This window comes from Hemicordylus capensis, chromosome 2, assembly GCF_027244095.1.
Source record: "Hemicordylus capensis ecotype Gifberg chromosome 2, rHemCap1.1.pri, whole genome shotgun sequence".
NCBI classification, from domain to species: domain Eukaryota; kingdom Metazoa; phylum Chordata; class Lepidosauria; order Squamata; family Cordylidae; genus Hemicordylus; species Hemicordylus capensis.
In genome coordinates this window covers 412897345-412918760 of record NC_069658.1, presented here as the reverse complement: position 1 = coordinate 412918760, position 21416 = coordinate 412897345, and the positions used below count along the sequence as shown (strand labels likewise).

The following is a 21416-nucleotide window of genomic DNA, read 5'->3' as shown; positions in this document are numbered from 1 at the left end:
TCTCTATGGTATACTGGATAATTGGGAAAGCCAAAGAATACCAAAAAGAAGTCAATATGTGCTACATTGACTACAGAAAAGCCTTTGATTGTATCAACCATGTCAAGCTGTGGAATATCCTTAGGAAAATGGGTGTCCCATAACATCTCATTGTTCTCATGAGAATTCTGTACACAGGACAGGAAGCCACAGTCCAGACGGAACATGGTGAAACAGACTGGTTCCAGATGGGCAAAGGAGTAAGACAAGTATGTATACTTTCTCCGTATTTATTTAATTTATATACTGAATATATACTGAGAGAAGCTGGACTGGGAGAAGATGAGTGTGACTTTAAAGTTGGAGGAAGAAACATCAATAACCTGCCCTATGCCGATGACACCACTCTGATAGCTGAGAGTGTGGATAATCTGCATCTAGTAGTGAAAGTCAAGGAGCACAGTGAAAAACTGAGACTACAACTAAATGTAAGGACGACTAAACTAATGACAACGGGTACAGCAACCAGCCTCAGAACAGATAATGAGGAAAATGAAGTGGTGGATAGCTTCTGTCTTTTAGGATCGACCAACAACGGTAAAGGATCCAGCAGTCAAGAAATATGCTGACTAGCACTGGGTAGGGTTGCAATGAAGGCCTTGGAAAGGATATTTAGATGCCGTGATGCATTGATACCTACAAAGATTAGAACTGTTTGGACAATGGTTTTTCCTGTGACACTCTATGGATGAGAAAGCTGGACTTTGAAGAAGCAGGACTAAAAAAGTATTGACGCTTTTGAACTTTGGTGCTGGAGAAGACTTTTGAGGATACCATGGACAGTCAGGAAAACAAACAAATGGATCATGGAACAAGTCAATCTAGAACTTTCACTCGAGGCACAAATGTCCAGGCTCAAACTCTCGTACTTCGGACACATGCAAAAACCCAGCTCCCTTGAGAAGTCCATAATGTTGGGGAAAGTTGAAAGAAAGAAGAAGAGGACGACCAGCAGTAAGGTAGATGGACTCGATCACGACAGCAATGAATGCACCACTGAGACACCTTAGAGGCCAAGTTGAAGACAGGTCATCCTGGAGAGAATCTATCTATGCGGTCACTAAGAGTCGGCATCGACTTGATGGAACTTAATCAATCAATGGTACGTATTTCTAGTATAATTGTCTAATGTACCAACCACTCATTGTTGAACATACTAGATTTCAATTCTCATGTTACTTCTCCAGTTATTCCCATGGTACTTCTCCTATCATAGGAATAACTAGGGAGCAGTTGTACTGCAACCAATGTAGCTAGCTATATTAGACTACTGAACTAGTAAAACAGAGACTCTAGATTTCATCTTGATCCTATCTTTCCCCCACTTCACCCTAAGCTAAAATATATGTGCTATATTTAACAGCTAAAATACACATGCTTACATTTCTGAAGACATGATATCTTATTTTAAATTATTTTTTCAAACAGATTGAAATTTAAAATATGAGCAAACACATTAATCTGGCTTCAGTATAGGAAGTCATACATACAGAGAACCAGTTTGGCCATTTTGGTCTGGTTCCGGAATGGATTTGAATTGAACTGGCCCAGTCCAGGTTCCAGCTAAACTGGTTCGCTGAGCATTTCGGGGATATACTTGTAAAGAAGAATCCGGTGAGGATTTGCTTAGAAGCCTTTTAAAGGCAGAATTCCCCTTTGCTTATAAAGGAGAATCCTCACTGGATTCCTCTTGACAAACATAGCCCCTTGAATTGTCAAAACGATTTGAACCGGTCCGTAATGGATCAGGCCCGGTTTTAACTCAGACCAGTCATATTTTTTCGGTCTGGCTAGAGTTCAAACTGGGTCAGTTTGAATCCGGCCCAGTTCAAATTGAACCGGTTCTGCACATCCCTAGTTGTTGAAGGCTAATGTCTGTTTGTGTATGTTGTTCAATGACTCTCAGTTTGTGATGTTTTAGTTACTTAATAAATCTTTATTAAGATTTATTAAGATAAATCAGCCTAATGTCTCTAGATAATCTCTTGGGCTAAACTTCTTTACCACCAGAGCATACTCTGCTGTGTGAGGATTTTAATGTTTCTCCTCACATCCCTCAACACTAACTACCAATCTATAAGCATAGAGTTTATTTCTATTATCTTTGTAGCTGCATGTATAGTAGCAGCCTTGCATACTTAAGATATTACACAGTTACTAGCCTGTAAACTTCAAGGTCAGCCTGAGGTCGTGCACTCATGAAGGCCTTGTGATGTAAGCAGATATGAATGCTCAATAGAGATCAGATCTGTTTGTTCATGCAAGTCTTTTTGCATTCTTGGGGGTAGGGAGGGTAAATACATAGAAAGCAGAGGCAAAACGACTGTAGATCAGTTCGAATTGGTTTCTCATCTTGCACATTTGTGTTTCAGCCTACTAACTTGCAAAAGTAATAAAAGCTTAAATTTTTTAAAGGATCATTGCCAAATATATGTAATTATTATTTTCTCTTTCTGTCTGAAAACTGCTACAATAATCTTTTAAGAAATGAATATAGAACTGATATGCACATTTAACACTACAATTGAATTGATTATAAACTCTGTCTTAGCCACCTTGGACTGGCGCAGACATAATGATGAGTCCCACTTAATTAATTAACATTGGTTGAGAATGCAGATATCCATTTTAGTTCAAGAATGCCTGATATTTCCACTCCACCCTAGTCTCCTTCAGAAGTTATTAAAAAATGTTGCTGTAGCCGTGTACAATGGGGCAAAGGGGGAAGAAGTCCCACCCCTGCCACATCACTCACCTGTGTGCCCCACCGCTCACGGTTATGACAGGGTTTATCTGAAGAGGGAAATGCGCTTCCTATGATGGCAGGCACATCTTGATTGTGAGGGTGGATCAATCCACCTTTGCAATCACAGATGTGCCCACCATCATGGGAAGGGTTTTCCCTCTTTAGACAAGCCCCATCAAAACCATGAGTGGTGGGGTGCATGGGTAAGGGACATGATGGGGACTAGATGCTTTTCTAGAACTGGGTTCTGTGGATTGTAGCTGTACAGTGCCAGCAAGCCCCAAGCCAGACAGTTCTAGAGTGTTGAAGCCATGTTTGGGCCTGGTCAGTGGCTTTAGATCAGTCTTCAACTGGTAGACAGCACTCTGCCTAGAAGGAACAGAGCCCTTTCTCATGAGAAGAGAAAGGGCTCTGGCAGGGTGAGTGGAGGAAGCCTCGAAAAACTTACCTCCCCTGCAGACAAACAGGTCCTTGCCTCTGGGTGGGTGGATCGCCTGACCAGACGATCACCAGCTGCTGCCAGTTGCTCCGAGAGATGGGGTGTTGGGACACGTTGCCCTGCATTGCCCCGCCCCCAGAGCTCCAATAATGCACCACGCAAGTGTGCATTGATTATGGGGATCCTCCCTCCACAAATCTGCTAGCACTCGCTCTCCTAACCTCATTTTGGAGGGAGGCTGCACAAGCGAATTTGCCGCCATGATGCCACCCAACCCGGTCCGATCCCGGAGGTTCACACACGCATGCAAAACCAGGCTGGGTTCCCTCAGCCCAGTTTTGTGTGTGCATTTGAATAGCCTCACAGTGTGCTCCTGAATTGGAATCAGAGCAATCTCTGAGGGTATATCCCAAGGAAGCATAGAGTAACCGCCCAATCCATCACAGACACTAACCAAGATTCCTGTCCAAGCAAGGTCTGAAATTGCTGTTTCAAGTGGGCTTCAGTTCCTGGGCTAAAATGTTAAAGGAAATATAAGAAGTCTTCAGTATAAAAGCTTTTTATTATGCAAGTATAAAAGAATCAGTGTTTGACAGTTTTGTTGATAAACAGAAATGGAACTTGAGGGGGCCACATATCCAGGTTAACCTATTTGGCTTGAAATGTATTGGGTCCAAATTTTACTTTAATATTTCAAATATACCCATTCTACACAGTCAGTGGTTCCTTAAGTATTCAGGCTTGACTATTGCAATGCGCTCTGTGTGGGGCTGCGTTTGTACATAGTTCGGAAACTTCAGTTCGTTCAAAATGCGGCAGCCAGATTGTTCTCTGGGGCAACCCGAAGAGACCATATTATGCCTATTTTGAAACAGTTGCACTGGATACTGAAATGTTTCCAGGCAAAATACAAAGTGCTGGTTATTACCTTGAAAGCCCTGAATGGCTTAGGTCCAAGTTATCTTAGAGAGCGCCTTCTTCTGCATGATCCTTACTGCACATTAAGGTCATCTAAGGAGGTCCGTCTCCAGCTGCCACTAGTGCGTCTGGTGGCGACTCAGAGGCGGGCCTTCTCTGTAGCTGCTCCTGGGCTGTGGAATGCACTCCCAGCAGAAATCCACAATTTGAATTCTTTATTGACCTTCAGGAGAGCCCTCAAAACCAATCTGTTTGGCCTGGCCTTCCAGGGTTTTTAAATTGTTGTAATTGGTTTTAACGTTGTAACTTGGTTTTTCAGGGTTTTTAATCTGTTTTGAATATTTTAACTGTTATTGTATTCTGGTGTTTTACAACCTCTGTTTTTAGCTGCTAATTGATTTTAATTGTTTTATTTTAATGTAAACTGCCCTGAGCCATTCTGGAAGGGTGGTATAGAAATCGAATGAATAATAATAAATAAAAGGAGTACTTATTTTTGCTGCATGCATGACGATCTCAAAAGCATTTATTGTATTATTGGAAAATTTTGACCAAAGCACAAACCCGGTTAGGTCAGGATCTACGCATTCATCAATAATTGTCCTTGAGCCAGAATAGAGTTTTTTAAAGTTCTAATTAATTAAAGAAAAGCCTCGGTTAATAAATTGGAAAGATCCTCTCTAGTCTCAGCAATCATTATAATACATACTTTAGCACAGATGAAACAGAAAGATCCTCTCTAGGCTTAACAATCAGAATAATACACATTTTAGCACAAATAAAATAGACAGGAAAGATCTTCTCTAGGTTTAGCAATCACTATAATACACACTTTAGCTCTAATAAAAATGCTTGGCAATTTTATTAAAAAGGGGCACTAACTGCAGGATTAATGCATCTCAATTTAAAAAAAAAACATTTGGAGGTAACGCTGTCAACTTCAGTAGTGCTGTTGTTGAGCCCTTTCATTGTTTATCTAATATTTCTTTCATGAATCTCCTCATCCATTAAGGCTTCATTTTCAGAGCTAGCATGGTGTAGTGGTTAGAGTGCTGGACTAGGACCGGGGAGACACGAGTTCAAATCCCCATTCAGCCATGATACTAGCTGGGTGACTCTGGGCCAGTCACTTCTCTCTCAGCCTAACCTACTTCACAGGGTTGTTGTGAAAGAGAAATTTAAGTATGTAGTACACCGCTCTGGGCTCCTTGGAGGAAGAACAGGATATAAATGTTAAATCATCATCATCATGGCAAGTGGCTGACAGCCAGACTAAATTACTCATGAGTAGTCCCATTGAAATTGATGGGGAAGGTCAGTAATGACAGACTTAACTAATTTATCTCCATGGGACCACTGGTCCATCTGTTACAATCCTATATAGATGTATCTGGGAGTAAGTCCTACTCTAGGACTAGCCCTACTGGGACTCACTTCAGAGCAAACATGTGTAGGACTGCATTGTCTACATGCTAGTGAGGTCATCGGATGTGCAAAAATTCTTATAATAACCTTCAGATTTCTTTGTAAATTTGTTAGGACTTCTATTAACAGCTCCTACAAAAGATCTGAACGTTTAATTGCAAAATCTTTCTGGGATAACTTTTAAATTCAAAATAGAATCGTTTCGTATAAATGAGTGATTTTCAGATTTCAGAGGTTTCCAACACATTAAAATGTTTCTGACTGTGATAAGCTCTCTTTAAGCCTTATGGTCTCATACATTTGTGTTTTTGCTCTAGTTTAGAAATCACTCAAAGCAAATAACTCTTTAAGGCTTTGTGGGGGTCCCCCCCCTCTTATATTTTATATATCTCAGTAATCTGGATTATGCCCACAGGACAGATTAAGAAAGTCCTGATGTGGAATTTTATTTAAAATAAACAGATATATTTTCATTAATGTGTAGAACTATTGAAATTTCAAGCAGATTTGTTTTGCATTTCCATGAGTAAATTGCTAGTTTCCATTGCTGAAGCATTATGAAGCATTACGGCTAATGAGACCCATGCCTGCTGAAATGGAGTTATCAACAGGCTGTAACACTAATGTATTTGAGACCAAAAGAAAGTCAATATAATGGTAAGAATCTTGGAGAACAGGACAGAGGTGTACCTAAGTAATTTTGGAGCCAGAACCTAAAGGCCTTTGCCGCCCACCCCCCACAAATTAATCCTCATCATGTTTGGATGGGCAATCACACACTCAGGACAGACTAAAGAGGATGTGGGGCCCCCAGGGGCTGTGGAGGCCCTGGACTTCGGCCCAGAAGTCCAGGGATAAGAGCACCTCTGGTTCAGACATCAAACAGGCTAAATCTTAGTTCTGCACATTTCCTAGACTTGGAAGCATGCACCATGTGTGTGAATTACTTGTGTGGAGGATTCTTATCTAGCTGAAGCTGCAAATTCCTTTTTGTCTTTTAATTCATTGCTTCTTCCCTTTCCCCGGTCTTCTAAGTAGCTGGTTAAGGCATTAGGTGCGAAGGCAAACCATCAGGAAATAATGAGCAAAACAAGAGGTTTACAAGTTAAATAAAATTAACATAACTATTTTTAAGAATAATTAGATGACTTCTTATTCTCTTCTCATTTACTTATGGATAGTAGCTATTAATTTGGACTTAAGAGACTGCCATTCTTTAACTTCAATCACAGACGTTTCCTTTCTGGAATTCTCCTCCCATTTTGAGTCATAGGCTTGTCCTTCAAACAGGCTCCTCTTTGTACAGCATGTTATTGTGTAAACTTGAAGTTGGCTCAGGCCCTCTAAGGTAGCCACCCTTGGGAGGTTACTTGGAAGGATTTAAAAGACTCTCTACCTTTTCTACTTCCTCCTTCTTACTTTCACCTAGTACTAGTTCTCTCTTCCTTTTAATGTGCCTAGCCGTCAGCTTCCTTTCCTTTCCTTTTATTTCCAGACTTGCGTCTTAGCAAGCCGTTCCTCCTGTCATGGCTCAACTCTCTCCGACTCCCAACTGTAATTTCCAACTGCTGAATCCCAACTCCTCTCTCCCTTCACAGCAATTTATCCAACATGTAGCCACCTCTCCAGAGTAACTTCATCCTCCTAGCAACCATAACATAACCAAACCACCGAACAACCATATTAACACCTTGTCCTCCATTTCTTTCCCAATACTTTTCATAGGTTGCAATGTCTGAACAGATCAATCTCGGTTTATTCTAACCTGTCCCTGTCCAATGGTGGTTGTTAGTGTCTACTTTATGTTTCTTTGTAGAGTGTCAGACCTTTGGGGACAGGGAGCCATCTTATTTTCCCTATGTAAATAGCTTTCAGAACTTTTGTTGAAAAGCAGAATATAAATCTTGATACTAGTAACCAAACTTCTGGAAATAAACCAAAACCTGAACTCATGGTTTGGTTTCAGATCTGATATATGTCAAGCAATTTGGTTAGAATAAACCAAAATCAGATATCACAACCAATCTTGATTTACCTCTAGCCACATCCAGAAGTAGAATTCTTCTGAATTGCGAATGAGTAGGGGAAGGAATTAGGAAACACTGCACAGATGTAAGATTTAAACATGGTTACATGTGATCACCTTAAGTGGCACAGTGGGGAAATGCTTGACTAACAACAAAAGGTTGCCGGTTCGAATCCCCGCTGGTACTATATCGGGTAGCAGCGATATAGGAAGATGCTGAAAGGCATCATCTCAGATTGCGTGGGAGGAGGCAATGGTAAATCCCTCCTGTATTCTACCAAAGAAAACCACAGGGCTCTGTAAGCACCAGGAGACAAAACTGACTTGATGGCACACTTTGTAAAATTCATTCACAAAAATTATCAATAGAGGGGGCATGTTCAGAAAATGCACTTGATTTGGGTTAGGAGCATATATCCTACAGCAAACATTTGGCTCAACCATAGGCCCTTTATAAGAAGAAACTTTCCAATCAGGTGGAAAGTGAAAATTGCAGTTAGCTGCTAAAATAATTTATGTTACCTGCTCCTAGAGTTTTCCACTGCTAAAAACTGTCCCCCAAATCAAGAGGAATTTAACAATGCTGAGGACAATGAATCAGGATTGTGAATTCCCTGCAGCTGAAGAATTGCTTGACATTTCTTGTTCAAAGCCAGAATTACATGTTTACATTTAATCTGAGAAAATACTGCTTTCACATTACATAAAAGTACTTGAGGTATATTTTGCATAGGTTAAATTATAGCTGGGGATGATGGGAGTTGTAGTTCAGCAACATCTGGAGTGTTGCAGGTTGGGAATCCCAGCTAGAGATCATACTATAAATAAAAGCAGTGTCAAAACACCATGAATGAAAGGTTCAGCTGAGTTCTCTCAGACAAAGAGGTTACTAATGATTGTAGGCAATAAAAAGGCACTGCATGCAATAATACTCTGACTTTTATAATAAGATCAGCCTGAGAACAATAAAATACAGAGGCATCCCTCAGGCTGGAGGAGAGTCCTCAGCATCACTCAGGGGTGTATCTAGGGAAAATAGCGCCTAGGGCAAGCACTGAAACTGAGCCCCTGTCCAAACAGGGATGATGGGACTTGTAGTCAACAATATCTGGAAATCCCTGTTAAAAGGAACACTGTACCATCTAGACATGGTTGTTGACCAAAACCTGAAAACATGAGCCATCTCTGTTAAAGACTTAGAACAACAGTCAGGAGTTATGGAGGATTCCAAGTGTCATTTTGTCTCATCTCATGCTTTTTAAAACACATGACTTTGTCCTAGAGGATCACCTGCCCAAATAGCCACTAGCAAAATAGGTGAAGAAGAAGGTGGTGGGAGGAGCCTATAAATCAGTGAATGATTCCTGCTAGCCTTTGTCTTGTGATGACTGTTGGCTCATGATGGGGTATATGTGCATTCACCACACCAGTGCTTACTTTGGAGGAGGATACATTAGTTTGCCACACTAGACAGAGGAATTTGCAACAGGAGCAGACAGCCAAGTTCTGCCAGGGCAAGAAATCATTGTAATTTGCCCCTTCTTGTCACAAGCAGTGTACTGTTCTTTTATTATTGACTCTAACTCTCAGATATCCCAGTCATGGATGGAAAATTCAGGGTTAATTTACAAGAGACCCTCAAAGTCCAGGGCCTCCACACACCCCTGCCCCCGAAGGATTTAAGTCTGATATTTCAAAATAAGTATGCTGCCTGGAAATACATTTCACTGAATACACACAAGCACACTTCACAATATATTCTGATAGACATTCAGTACTATATATTTGTGCTACTTTTAATGCCTAGAACACACTAGAAACACTATTAAAATGGGCCCCTCGCTACAGATTAGCAAAGGAGACTTTCAACCATGCAGGGTGAGCCTATGTTTGTTTTCTCAGAATTCTGAACAAATTCAGTAAAGTTTGATTCCAGGAGGTTTTCCACACAAAGCTTTTAAAGCCCTTTAACACACATCTCCTCTGGAATGGAGGTGCTGCATTCACATATTGGCCAGATTTATCCTGAAGCCCCTGCGAGTTATCGGGGAGCAGTTCACACACAAGAAAAAAATAAAAATAAAATAAAAGCAGAACACATGCTTCACAGTTCTCACTTAGACCTTCTGGGTTGCAAAACAACTTGAACATAAGTGCATTTATAAATCACAATCAACTAATATTGTTTGTTCCAGAAGTTTTTGTAATTTTCTGCCATGAAACAAGCCACTTATAGGCTTTTTTAGATAGTTTTTGTTTTTAAAGCCAGCAAATTTCCCAATCTGTTTCAAATTAAATATTCAGAGACTTCTCAGTCTCCCCACACCCTAATCAAAACCCTATAGCAAGCAGATCCCTATATATTGGGGGGGGGGCTGACCACAAAAAGGAACTCACATCATACATCCATTAAGTGGGCAAAGGCTGGTCTGTGCTGGGCAGAGAGAACTGTGGTGGGTAAAAGGCAGCCAGCGATGAGCAGCCAGCCTCCCTCCTCCCCTCCTGGCTGGTTGCCTACTGGGGCACTGGAGTTCAGGCTTCAGGGAGGCCTGCAAGGAGGCCTCTCTGGAAACCCCGCCCACCCACCGATCAGCTGAGAGGTGGGGAGAGAAGGAGCTGCTCTGTCGCAGTTTGCAGGCTGCTCGGAAGGGCAAGGCAAGCAGGAGAGAAGGCGAACAGGCAAGTGGCTGAGGGGCCTTGGGGCTAGGCAGGTGGGCAATGGGGTGGGGGTGGCAGGCACTGGTGTGGCACCCCCCTCAGTGGCACCCAGGGCATGTGCCCTGGCTGCCCACCCCCACCCCCAGTTAGGCCCATGGCAGCACTGGTCCTTCGTCCACAATGGACTACCGCTGGAGTCTGCAGCCTTTCAAAGGCAGTGGACCAAGTTGTTGGGGCAGCTTAAGAAGGCGTGCTGATTGGAGTGAAGCTGGCATCCCCGCCTCATCACTACCCCTTCCTCCTGCATCAGCTGGGCCATGACATGATTGCTACCTTGCTTCTTCCCAGCGGCATTCAGTGCTGCTCTCCAAACAGTCTTAAGCATTGCTGGTGGGTGTCTCTCTCTCTCTCTCCTTCAGTAAACCTTTATGCTTTGTCTCCTCCATTTCAAGAACAGACACAACACAGAAGTTATTTTATTTTTATTTTTACATTTATATCCCACTCTTCCTCCAAAGAGCTCAGAGCAGTGTACATAGTTATTTTTTATCCTCACAACAACCCTGTGAGGTAAGTTAGCTGAGAGATACAGGACTGGCCCAGAGTCACCCAGTGAATTGGTTGAATGGGGATTTGAACTTGGGCTTCCTGGTCCTAGTCCAAGAGAGAGAAAGTGTACGTGTGAGAAATACTGACTGCTATGATGCCTGCTGCTTATTTCCAGTTGACGTGTCATTGCTTGTTGTAGCAGGTGGTGGACATCCAGGGTTGGCGGCAGCAGTCTCTCTGGCTGTGCTGGTCGGCCCTCTCTTGCAGGCACCCATTCATTTTTTCAGAGCACGTGCTTTCAAGAGAGTCAGCACAGCCAGAGAGACCTCTGCTGCCAATCCAGGGTGTCCGCTACCATGCCCGTCAGAGGCATTGTAGCAGCCGACCTTCCTAGCAGTGTAAGTGCAACTCAAAACCATTGTGCGTGCCACTTTTAGCATGAGTGCCACCTTACCCTCCTCACTCTGCATTTCTTTCAAAGGTTGCACTCCCACTGCTGATTATCTTTATCCAAGAGCTCTGGAAAGCAAGATGCAAGCCATTCCTTTAGAAGTCCTTCAGGGCCTGAACTCTCCACTGCTTTTTGATTAAAAGGGGTAGCTCAAGGCTACACTTTGTGCATTCCAAAGTTCCCCCAAGTGCTCCACTTTCAGCAGGGAAATGCTTGACTAACAAGCAGAAGGTTGCTGGTTCGAATCCCCGCTGCGACTATATTGGGCAGCAGCAATATAGGAAGATGCTGTAAGGTATAATCTCATACAGGAGAAGGCAATGGTAAACCCCTCCTGTGTTCTCTCAAAAGAAAACCACAGGGCTCTGTGGGTGCCAGGAGTCGAAATCGACTTGACAGCACACTTTACCTTTTTAAGGCAACAGAAAGGAAGGGATGTCTCAGTGGGTGGAGGGAAGGATGCAGCATCACACACACCTCCAGGGCCACCTTCTGCCCAGCCAATTGGTTCATTTTAGTTGATTGACGTATTGACTGTTGTACTTTGTGTTTAATGCAAACAATCTAGAGAGCCATAACAGCTGAAAGGCAGTTTATATAGTAAACAAAATAATAAAGTCACAAAGATTGTACACTCTCTCTCCTTTTGGTTGTAATCCATTTGGCGGTTAAATCCACAGGAAGCAAATCCACAGTAAGTGCCATAGTGGCAGCTTGCTCCGCTCTGCCAATATGACCAGAGACACTTTAACTGGTCCTTGACAGGGTTCAGCTGGGCTGTAATCTCAAATTTAATATCTTCCTGAGCAGCTTTAATTGGTTACATAATTTCTTCAAGCTTATCACTTCATTGGGTTTTTTTCTTCACATCAGAGGTGCCTCATGGGCAAGAAGTTGACATTTTGTTGCCTAGCCTGGCATCAGTCAGTGTTCAAAAGTTTTAGGAAATCATTAAGTTAATTATGCTTGCCAGTCAACAACTTGGATCCTCAGGTGCCAGACCTTGGCATCTAGAATGGTGGATGGCCAAGGACAATGGCTAATCAAGGGATTCACAAGCACGAGTCCCCCATATGGCCATCTTGATGGTGACATCACTGCTCTCCCTTGAAACCTATTATGCGTGTAACTTTATTTCCCATGTAGGACACTAATGGCACACTTTGGGTTGAGAATGGTGTGGCGAGAGAGTGGGATAAGCATGGGATCAAGAAAACACTGTACTCCCTTGAAGACGGGAAATATTTGAGCATATGTTTGTGTTGGGATTACCTCCAATGTCTTCTCAGATGAGGAGGTCCCTGAGAATAAGACCCAAAGACCCCAGAGGGAGACCCTGAAACCTTTGCTCCAGACACTGGAGTCCAGAGAGGCATCCCATAGACCTTCACTCCCCAAGGACCCCCCCCCAAGAGTGCCCACAGGCAGGAGATGGGAGAGTGGACCCAAACGAGTCCTCCAGGTCCTGAAACAATCAAGCTCTCAGGAACAAGCTCCACTTTGCCTCTGTCAAGGAGACCAGCTAAACGGGGAGTGGGGATCCAGCCAAATACCCCCCTCAAGGACAGCCTTCTCCCTCTTCACCAGAACCACAGGAGAGATGCTGATGCTGGATGCTACTGTTGTTGCAACAGCACTGTAGAAGTGCTGGGCAGGCAGCTCAATGATTTGGCTGGGAGACAGGATCTACTTGAGCTGAGGAATTACTACTAGTACTACTGATATTTATATACTGCTTTTCAACAAAGTTTGCAAAGCAGTTTACAACTAAAAATAAATAATAATAAATGAGTCCCTGTCCCAAAAGGCTCACAATCTAAAAAGAAACATTAAGGTAGACACCAATAGCCACTGGAGGGATGCTGTGCTGGGGTTGGATAGGGCCAATTAAGCTTCCCCTGCTAAATATAAGAGAATCGCCACTTTGAAAGGTGCCTTTTTGCTGAGTTAGCAGGGTCTGCTAATTAACAAGTGCTATGGAGTGAGTTTGGAAGGCTTGAGAAAGGGTGGAGACCAGCGGGGCCTCCATTTAAGTTCTAAAAACTTTAAAACTCCATAGTGAGTTTGCTGGTTCAACAGCTCATATTGCTGTGCTTTCCAGCTCCCAGGTTAGTTCCCCAAAACCTGAACTGCCTGTGTCTGCTGACAGCCTGCATGGACTTCTCAGACTCCCAGGCCTGACCTCTGCAGCCCTCGCCTCAACAGCCTGCTCCTGCTCTCTCTCAAGCCTGCTTCAGCAGAGGAAGAGCGGTTTTGCCAGGCACAGCGAGCTACTGGCCATAAGAGAACGTGACAATTTGACCTACGAATCCAATTGCTCCTGGTCTGCAGATGTTTCCATAACATATATTTCCCCACACTTGAACAAGAACCAGGAACAATCAAATCCTTAGGGCAAATATAGGTTCAGATGTTTCAGTAAATGCCATAACAGCCATTACTAATTTGTGCCATGGGGACCATTTAGCTGGGATCATTGATACTATAAACAGCTAGAAAGGCAAAACACACCAGCAATTTTTGATTGTATTTGTTGAATGAGCCTTAGAAAACAGGCTATTCTCAACAAGTTAACCTGGGCAGGACCAATTCCAACAGCTATGAGGAAACAACTTGGGGAGACCCATCTGCCCCATGGTAAATTATCCCAGAACGTGACTTTTTTGGTCATGTTTTGTCTGTTACTATGTATAGACCAGTGGGACTTTTTGCTGACGTATTGAATTATATTATTGTTATGCTCTGTGCTTTGGAAAAAACCCTTGTGATGTTAGCTGAAAATGTTACCACAAAACCACAATGGCAGCCTAAAACTTAAATTCTGACATTTTAACCTCCTCACTCAAGTCACATGAGATTTTGAACAAACATATGAATTGTTCAAGGAAAAAGTCCCTTTTGATGAATGTTTAAAGGTCATTTGTGCACAACCAATTTTTAAAACTAAATGAAAGAAATATGAAAACAACAGTTAGTAACCGACATCCTAATCACACAATGTACTGTTACTTTGCCATTGTTTTCTTATAAGGTAACATTTTTAAACACTGCAGGATATGAGCAAGATTACTTAGGCTGTGATCCCAGAAGAGGAAAATATTTCAAAGCTCCGAAGGAATGAGCACAAAGGTGGATTGACTGAAATCAAGGCAATTTAAATAAGAGATTTAACCAAGTTTCTAGCCACCTAGCATATATCTGCTGAACAAGCATGCATACTAATTGGTTGCCATATACAACTGGTAGTTACTGGGCACAGTTTCTCTATGACATGGAAAGTAAATGCCATGACTTTTGGTTTACAGAGTTTAAATATTCATAATTTGCACAATGATATATGCATTGGTTTGGATCATAAGGTGATGGAAGGCACTTTACTTGCACAAGAGTAAGGAATTCCCCCCACCTTTTATTCCAGCTGCAGTTTTCAGGCCTGCAGGAGGAAGGGCGAGGTAGAGATGCCTTATTCCATGAAGAGAACTCTGCTCATGGAAATTAGGACTCAAGCCAATACCTCCTGTGTCATATTTACAAAGACTGACCTGAAAAGTCACATAGTTTAGCTCAGGTTCATTCTTTTACATAGAAAAATAGGCTTTAACGCAATAAATTGGTTCAGAGGTACATGAGCCTACAGTGAACTTCAGGCCAGCCAGATCCCTCCTCCCCCTCATGCGCAATGCTGTCCTGCTTCCCTTCCTAGTTGAGGGAACCACCACAGTTTTCTCTGAACTAGCAGTCTCTAGTTTGCATTTCCCACGTAAAACAGGGTCAAATCCTGGTTTGTAGAGCAAATATAAAGAGGCTATTCTGACGATCACCAGAAAGCGGACTAAGGGAGCCTAGCCTGCTTTCTAGTGATTGTCGGAACCACTGGGCTTGCAGGCGAGCCTGGTGGTTCCAAGGCAGCTAGCCTGCCTAAATCCCCCTCCCCTTAAATTAGGTTAATGGAGCAAGCACTCCATTAACCTCATTTATTTGAGGTTAAAGGAGCCAGCGTGGTGTAGTGGTTAGAGTGCTGGACTAGGACCGGGGAGACCCGAGTTCAAATCTCCATTCAGCCATGAAACTAGCTGGGTGACTCTGGGCCAGTCACTTCTCTCTCCACCTAACCTACTTCACAGGGTTGTTGTGAAAGAGAAACTCAAGTATGTAGTACACCGCTCTGGGCTCCTTGGAGGAAGAGCGGGATAGAAATGTAATAATAATAATAATTAATAAATTAATTTGCTCATGTGCCGCTCGTGCAGGGAATCCTGGGACTTCTTGGGGCCAAGTGGCCCCCGATCCCCGCAGCCCCCACCAGTCGTGTGGGTGGCCAATCTGGCTGCCCAGAGCTACATGATTGATTGTCTGCAGTGTGAAGCTCCTGTGGCTTGCTGGATGCTGGATGATGTCTACGGCTTGCTGGATGCAATGAAACAGCCAACTATGGTTTGCCTGAAACCAAGAAAGGAAGCAGAGAACCAAAACATGTGAGGGGAAGAGGGAGCACATGAGCCCAAGGGTCCATCCAGGTTCATGCCTGTAAGGCCAAACCATAGTTTGAGGTTGCTTTTGAACCACCACAATATGTTGTCTAGAGAGGACCTTGGACTCAGTTTTAAAAGGTTAGGAATGTAGGCTTTTAGAAAAACCCTTAAGACACACTTGTTTAACCAGGCTTTTTGTTTAAGAAATTAAATCTTTTTAAAATGTTTGTTTTTATTTTTGTATTTTCTGTATATTAACTCTGTAAACTGCCTTTAGACCTGTGTTTGGGCTGTATATAAATATACAAAATAAATAAAAGTTTGTATTGCATTCAAACATAATTTTAAGGAACATTTAAAAAAAACAAATATAAAATTATATTTTCAAATATAATTTTAAAGAATAATGTTTTAAACAAATTTATAAACTTTTTATAAACTAATATGATTGAAGTTATTTAAATAAAAAAGTCATTTTTCCACACTCACAGGCATCTTCTGAAAGTATTTATATTTTAAATGCTTTGTGACTAGGGAATTAGTAAAAACTTTCATAATGGTTGTTGACACTGAATAGTTTGGGATCAGGCAAGAGTTTTCTAAGAGTAACAAGCAGCCAGATGATCTCTGGCCCAGATCATATGCATGTTATTTTAGTTCACAGAGTTCAATGGGATTTAATTCTCAAGTGTGGACAAGATTTCAGCCTAAAAATGAGAGTCACCAAGGCCACATCACCATATATTAACATTATAGAAACAATGCTTATTCTAGTAGTATCTCAGCTTCTTGAAAAAGAAAAACACACTTCTTTCTTTCTCCTGCTAATGGATTTAAGCAACTGTATTTTCTTGTAAAGTAAGTAAAGTATGCCATCAAGTTGATTTCGACTCCTGGAGCCCACAGAGCCCTGTGGCTTTCTTTGGTAGAATACAGGATGGGTTTACCATTGCCTCTTCCCATGCAATCTGAGATGATGCCTTTCAGCATCTTACTATATCACTGCTGCCTGATATAGTACCAGCAGGAATTTAAACCGGTAACCTTCTGCTTGTTAGTCAAGCATTTCCCCACTGTGCCACTTCAGGTGATTTGTCTGTTCAACACTGGAAAAACAGTCTATTGTAAGAACCTTCTCGGTTCAACTAATATTTCACCAAACAAAAGATTATTACTCTAGTTTAAATCACATATAATAGCACATGTCAAGCAACAATGTGATCCTCCTTTTTTCAGTTATTTTAGATTTCCAATAAGGTCTTCACTTGCAGATTATTGAAGAAAACTGTCTACACCTTTTTGAAGATAACCAACCGTTATAATGTTTATGTCACTATTCAAGATAAATGATTGTATCACAGCTACTGCATAAGAATGCAAGATACACTATCTAAAATGTAATCGTGGCATTTTTGTTCACAGTTTTGCATTTGACACACTTTCATGGAAGATGGAAGTACTGTATAGGAATAAAGAATTTAGGAACATCATCAAACTGTCCTTTAGGAAGTGCTAAAGATTTTCAGAAGATCTGTTCATGTAAATTCTCATTCCCACTGAGTATAAGCTGCTTTTAAACCAGGCTTGTAAACAGCCACTTGCCTGGTAGAAAGTGTTGAACAAGAATTGCCTCCAGGCCACCAGGCAGGGAAGCTTTTGAAAATGGAGAGAGCGGCTAGGTTTTTCCTCACAGCTTTCAGGTTGTGGCTAGCATAGATATGTGCTGACAGAGGGGCTAAGGACCGTTTTTGCCTATTATTTCTGTGGGATTATTTGCAAGGATCTTTCAAACACTCAAATGTTGGCTTGGTTGGAAAGGAGGAGATGGCAGTGATTATGAGAGACTGCTGAAGTAAAAATCACAACATCACTCAATTGCACATGTTTACTCCCCAACACACAATAGGGACTGGCTGGTTCACAACCATCAGATTCACAGTACCGCCAGATGAAATGAATTGTGGGTAGGTGCAAAACAGAGTACACTGGAAGATTCAAATATGCATTTGTTTTAGCATTGTGCAAAAATACAGCACAAATTTGTTATTGTCATTACATCCTACAACTTCTTTTACCAACACAGACATTGTAAGCCACGAGAGTCCAGCAGATTTCCAAAAACAGAGTTCAATTATATATTTAACCTTTTTGCCAAAGGGAAAAAAAGGAAGAAAAAAGAAAAAATTATAGCAAGCAACCCAATAGCAGCATTGCTTCCCATTCTTCTATATATTTCTGCCACCAAAATAGAGTGAGGAAAGGGAGGAACAAAGCTTTTCAGAAAAATATATCCAAAGCTCCCCCTTGTGGACAATGGAAATCTTTAAAAACCCAAGTACATTTGCGCATTGCCAAAAGATAGAGCAGAAAAGAAACTTTCATGGTAATGACTTTATGGCCATAAGAAGCCTGTAACTTTACTTGTCCTCAAATTCATATTCAAAAGTTAAAACACACACAGTCAACCTCTCAACCTACCAAAAAATAAACTAAGGTTCACTATGTGCATAACGTTCTCCCAGTAAAACAACAACAAATTATAAAAAGCACTGATTAAAACAGGAGCTGATATGATAACGAAGCCTGTTGCATTCCAAAAGCTACATCGTCTTGCCTGTTCATCCTCCACCACTTACAAATATACGTGTTTCTGTGTAGACACATAATATAGTGCACACACATATTTAAATATGCATTAAAGCGAACAAAATACAACAGCTGGAATGACTAAATTAAACATGATACTGGAAGAAAGCAAATCCACTAGTTGGAAAGAGCAGCTTTGCCAACAAATGAAATAAAGTTACATATATGTGGAATGTGGAAGTAGCTTATTTGGAAAACAGAGTTTCATGACCAAATAATGTTATCTCCAACTGAAGTTTTGCTTTATTGGATAAGTTCTTGCAATATTAATTTCAACACAGATCAGTCCTGTCAAGAGTGTAGGTACAGGTTTATGTATGCCTATGCGAATTTAGCAAAGCTTAGTAGCCTGTCAAGACCTGGTGCCATAGTTAGCTGGTATATTTACTTTTGCTTACATGCAGTTTCCTTCTGCTGCAACAGAAATACCATTTCCTAAACCAGAGTAAGAATAACGGGACATTTTATAACAAACAGAACTCAATGCAAGATGACCGTGTTCTTCTAATGACTTCTCTCTAGCCATATTCAGAGGAGAAACAGTTAAGCAAGATACTAAGCATTATTAGCATGCACTTACCTCTTCAACTGTCAAAGGCATACAGATCCGGTACTCCTTCATGAGCATATTCCTACACATTTAATGCCAATCAGCAATGAAGGAGAAATGCGACTTCTGCACCCTGACCGTAGCAAAAAAATTTGAAAAAAATCTATACAGTCACCAAAATCGACAGCACCCTCTAGTATATGTGCTTGACAAGGTATGTATGTTCGTCGCTGTCACCATCTAGAAAGCTGACCCAGCAAAAAGAACAACGCAGTTTCTTCTGTCTTCCAGTTTTTCCGTCTTCAAGCTGAGATAATGTGATTTTTCACACACACACACACACACACACACATACATATACACAAAGGAGTCTCAGCCATAAAATGCGGTTATTATGAATTCAAAGGCATCCACAGGAACTGTACTAACGCCTGCAATTTCTTTGTTGGTGTATCAAGACATTCCTGGAGCCACAGAGAAAAAGAGAGCACAAAAAGAACTAAAGCCGTCCTCAGTGTTAATGTCACCAGCAGCGGCACAGCCAGCCAGATGAGATGCTTACTTCCAAGACAAAGGGGTTTAAAATGTTTCCTTCCCAGACTGGTAAACAAGGCTCTCTCCGCCTTGCTGTACTAAAGCTGCTGTTATGCGTATAGCATTAGTGCATCGTGAGGGAGCGACGGGAGGTGTCTTGGCTTTTCTTCTTCCCACCTTTGATCGTTCTTGGGGGCTGGGTTTCCCCCACCAGAGCTGCATGTACGTACGGATTGTATCTGGTCGTGCTGAGAAGTCTCTGCAGAAGCAGCAGCCGCCTTGGGAAGGGTGTGAGAGTGGTCTGACATCAGCAGCCACAGCAGGAAGGATGGCCCCATCCGGCCAATAGGGAAATGGCATTGCAAAGAATGTGAACGTTTTAAACAAAACAGCATGTCTGCTGAAGTGCCAGCAAGGCGGAGAAGCACATTGGAAGCGCCTTCAGGACAGCAACCATTAGCATCAGAAGAGATAATTGCTTTTTGTTCTGGCAGGATTATTTCAGGCCATTTAGAAACATGTGCCCAGAAGCAGTTGTGTGAAACTGATAAATAAGAGATTTACAGGTAATTCCAAGCAGTCAGAGCTGTGCTGCAAAAAGCGTTGCCATGCCCCCTGGAATTTTGGGTCTCACCCGGGTTTTAAGCATCTCACCCAGATTGTTTAGCCCACCCAGATTCCAGCTTTTTTTTTTAAGCTAAGCTCTAGCCCTTGTAGAAGCAGAGTTATGAGCAAAACCTGCAGTCACTATTGTGCTCAAAAATTATTTTCAAGCCAATTTATATAATATGCAAATTAGGCACCCAGTTTTGGAAAGCCAGAATATGGCAACCCTAGCATGCATCCCCAGGGAGCAGGGGAAACTTCCTTTACTGAATATGTTGGAAGAGGGAAAAGGTAAAGTGTGCAGTCGAGTCAGTGTCGACTCCTGTGGTTGTCTTTGGTAAACTACACATTAAAAACATAAGAAATCCGAAAGCTCTGCAATGGAAACAACACCACTTGAGAAATCTTTTATGCTGTGCGCTTTAGTAATATCTGTTGCATCAACCAGGGGCGTAACTATCATCAACCAGGGGCAAGGGGAGACAGTTGTCTGGGGGCCCACTGTCTTGAGAGGGCCCCAGAGGCAAGTCACATGACTGACTCCCCCCACCCGGGCTTCCTTCAGTTTTATTCATCCTCCGAAACTGATGTGACTGTTAAGACCTGGAGCTACCAGAACAGCATGTCTTTCTCTAGTACCATTAAATGACTTGCATCATCCACAATTTACAAAACCTTTCTAAAAATAATTTAGGGTGATGTTCTATTGTGGTGAGGGGGTGGGCATTTTAAAATCTTGTCTCTACTGGGCCCACTCCAACCTTGCTACACCCCTGGCATCAACTATGGATAATTATTGTTATTCTGGTCCTGACTTATACGCACCCAGTAAGTACAACTTGATCTTAAAAGACTGGTGTCCCATTTCCAGCTACTTCCAGGAACTGGACATTTGTAGATCCTTTGGAGACTGATAATATATCTGCTGCAATTGCCTAGACATTTTGCAATTACAAAGGAGCTTCTCATGCCTTTTACGATCCCTGATAAACGAGGAGGCTGTTCTCACAAGCAGTCAAGACCGGGCTAGGGCAGAGCTAAACCCAGGGTCGGCTGCCTGTGAGAAACGCTGGGAGCTGCATGGCTTCTAATGGTGCCTCAGCAGCAAACCTGCCTAGGGAGCCCCCCCAATTAGCCAAGGTTAAGGGTGCGAATGCGCTCTTAAACTGGGCTAACTGCTCATGGGTCAGTGCCAGCTGACCCATGAGGGTCAGGCTCCTGGCCATCGCTGAGGGGATCCCCACAATCCCACAGTGGGATTTCCAGAGGCCAGGATGATGCGTCCCAGCCTGCGAACCTCTGCGCTGCCTGGGGCAGCAGCGGCTCATCTGGGTGCGCGATTTGTGCACCCAGCAAC

The 21416-nt window shown here is 42.3% G+C and overlaps 1 protein-coding gene across 2 annotated transcripts in view; it reads right to left on the bottom strand.

Moving 5' to 3' along the window:
* PITPNC1 (phosphatidylinositol transfer protein cytoplasmic 1) overlaps positions 1-19733 on the bottom strand; it is a 231697-nt gene extending 211964 nt beyond the window's left edge. For both annotated transcript variants that reach the window (XM_053300514.1, XM_053300515.1), the window contains exon 1: positions 18950-19733. In XM_053300514.1, the coding sequence (XP_053156489.1) occupies positions 18950-19009 (60 nt within the window). In that variant the 5' untranslated portion in view covers positions 19010-19733. The remainder of the gene's footprint in view (positions 1-18949) is intronic.
* Positions 19734-21416: the final 1683 nt, after the last annotated feature.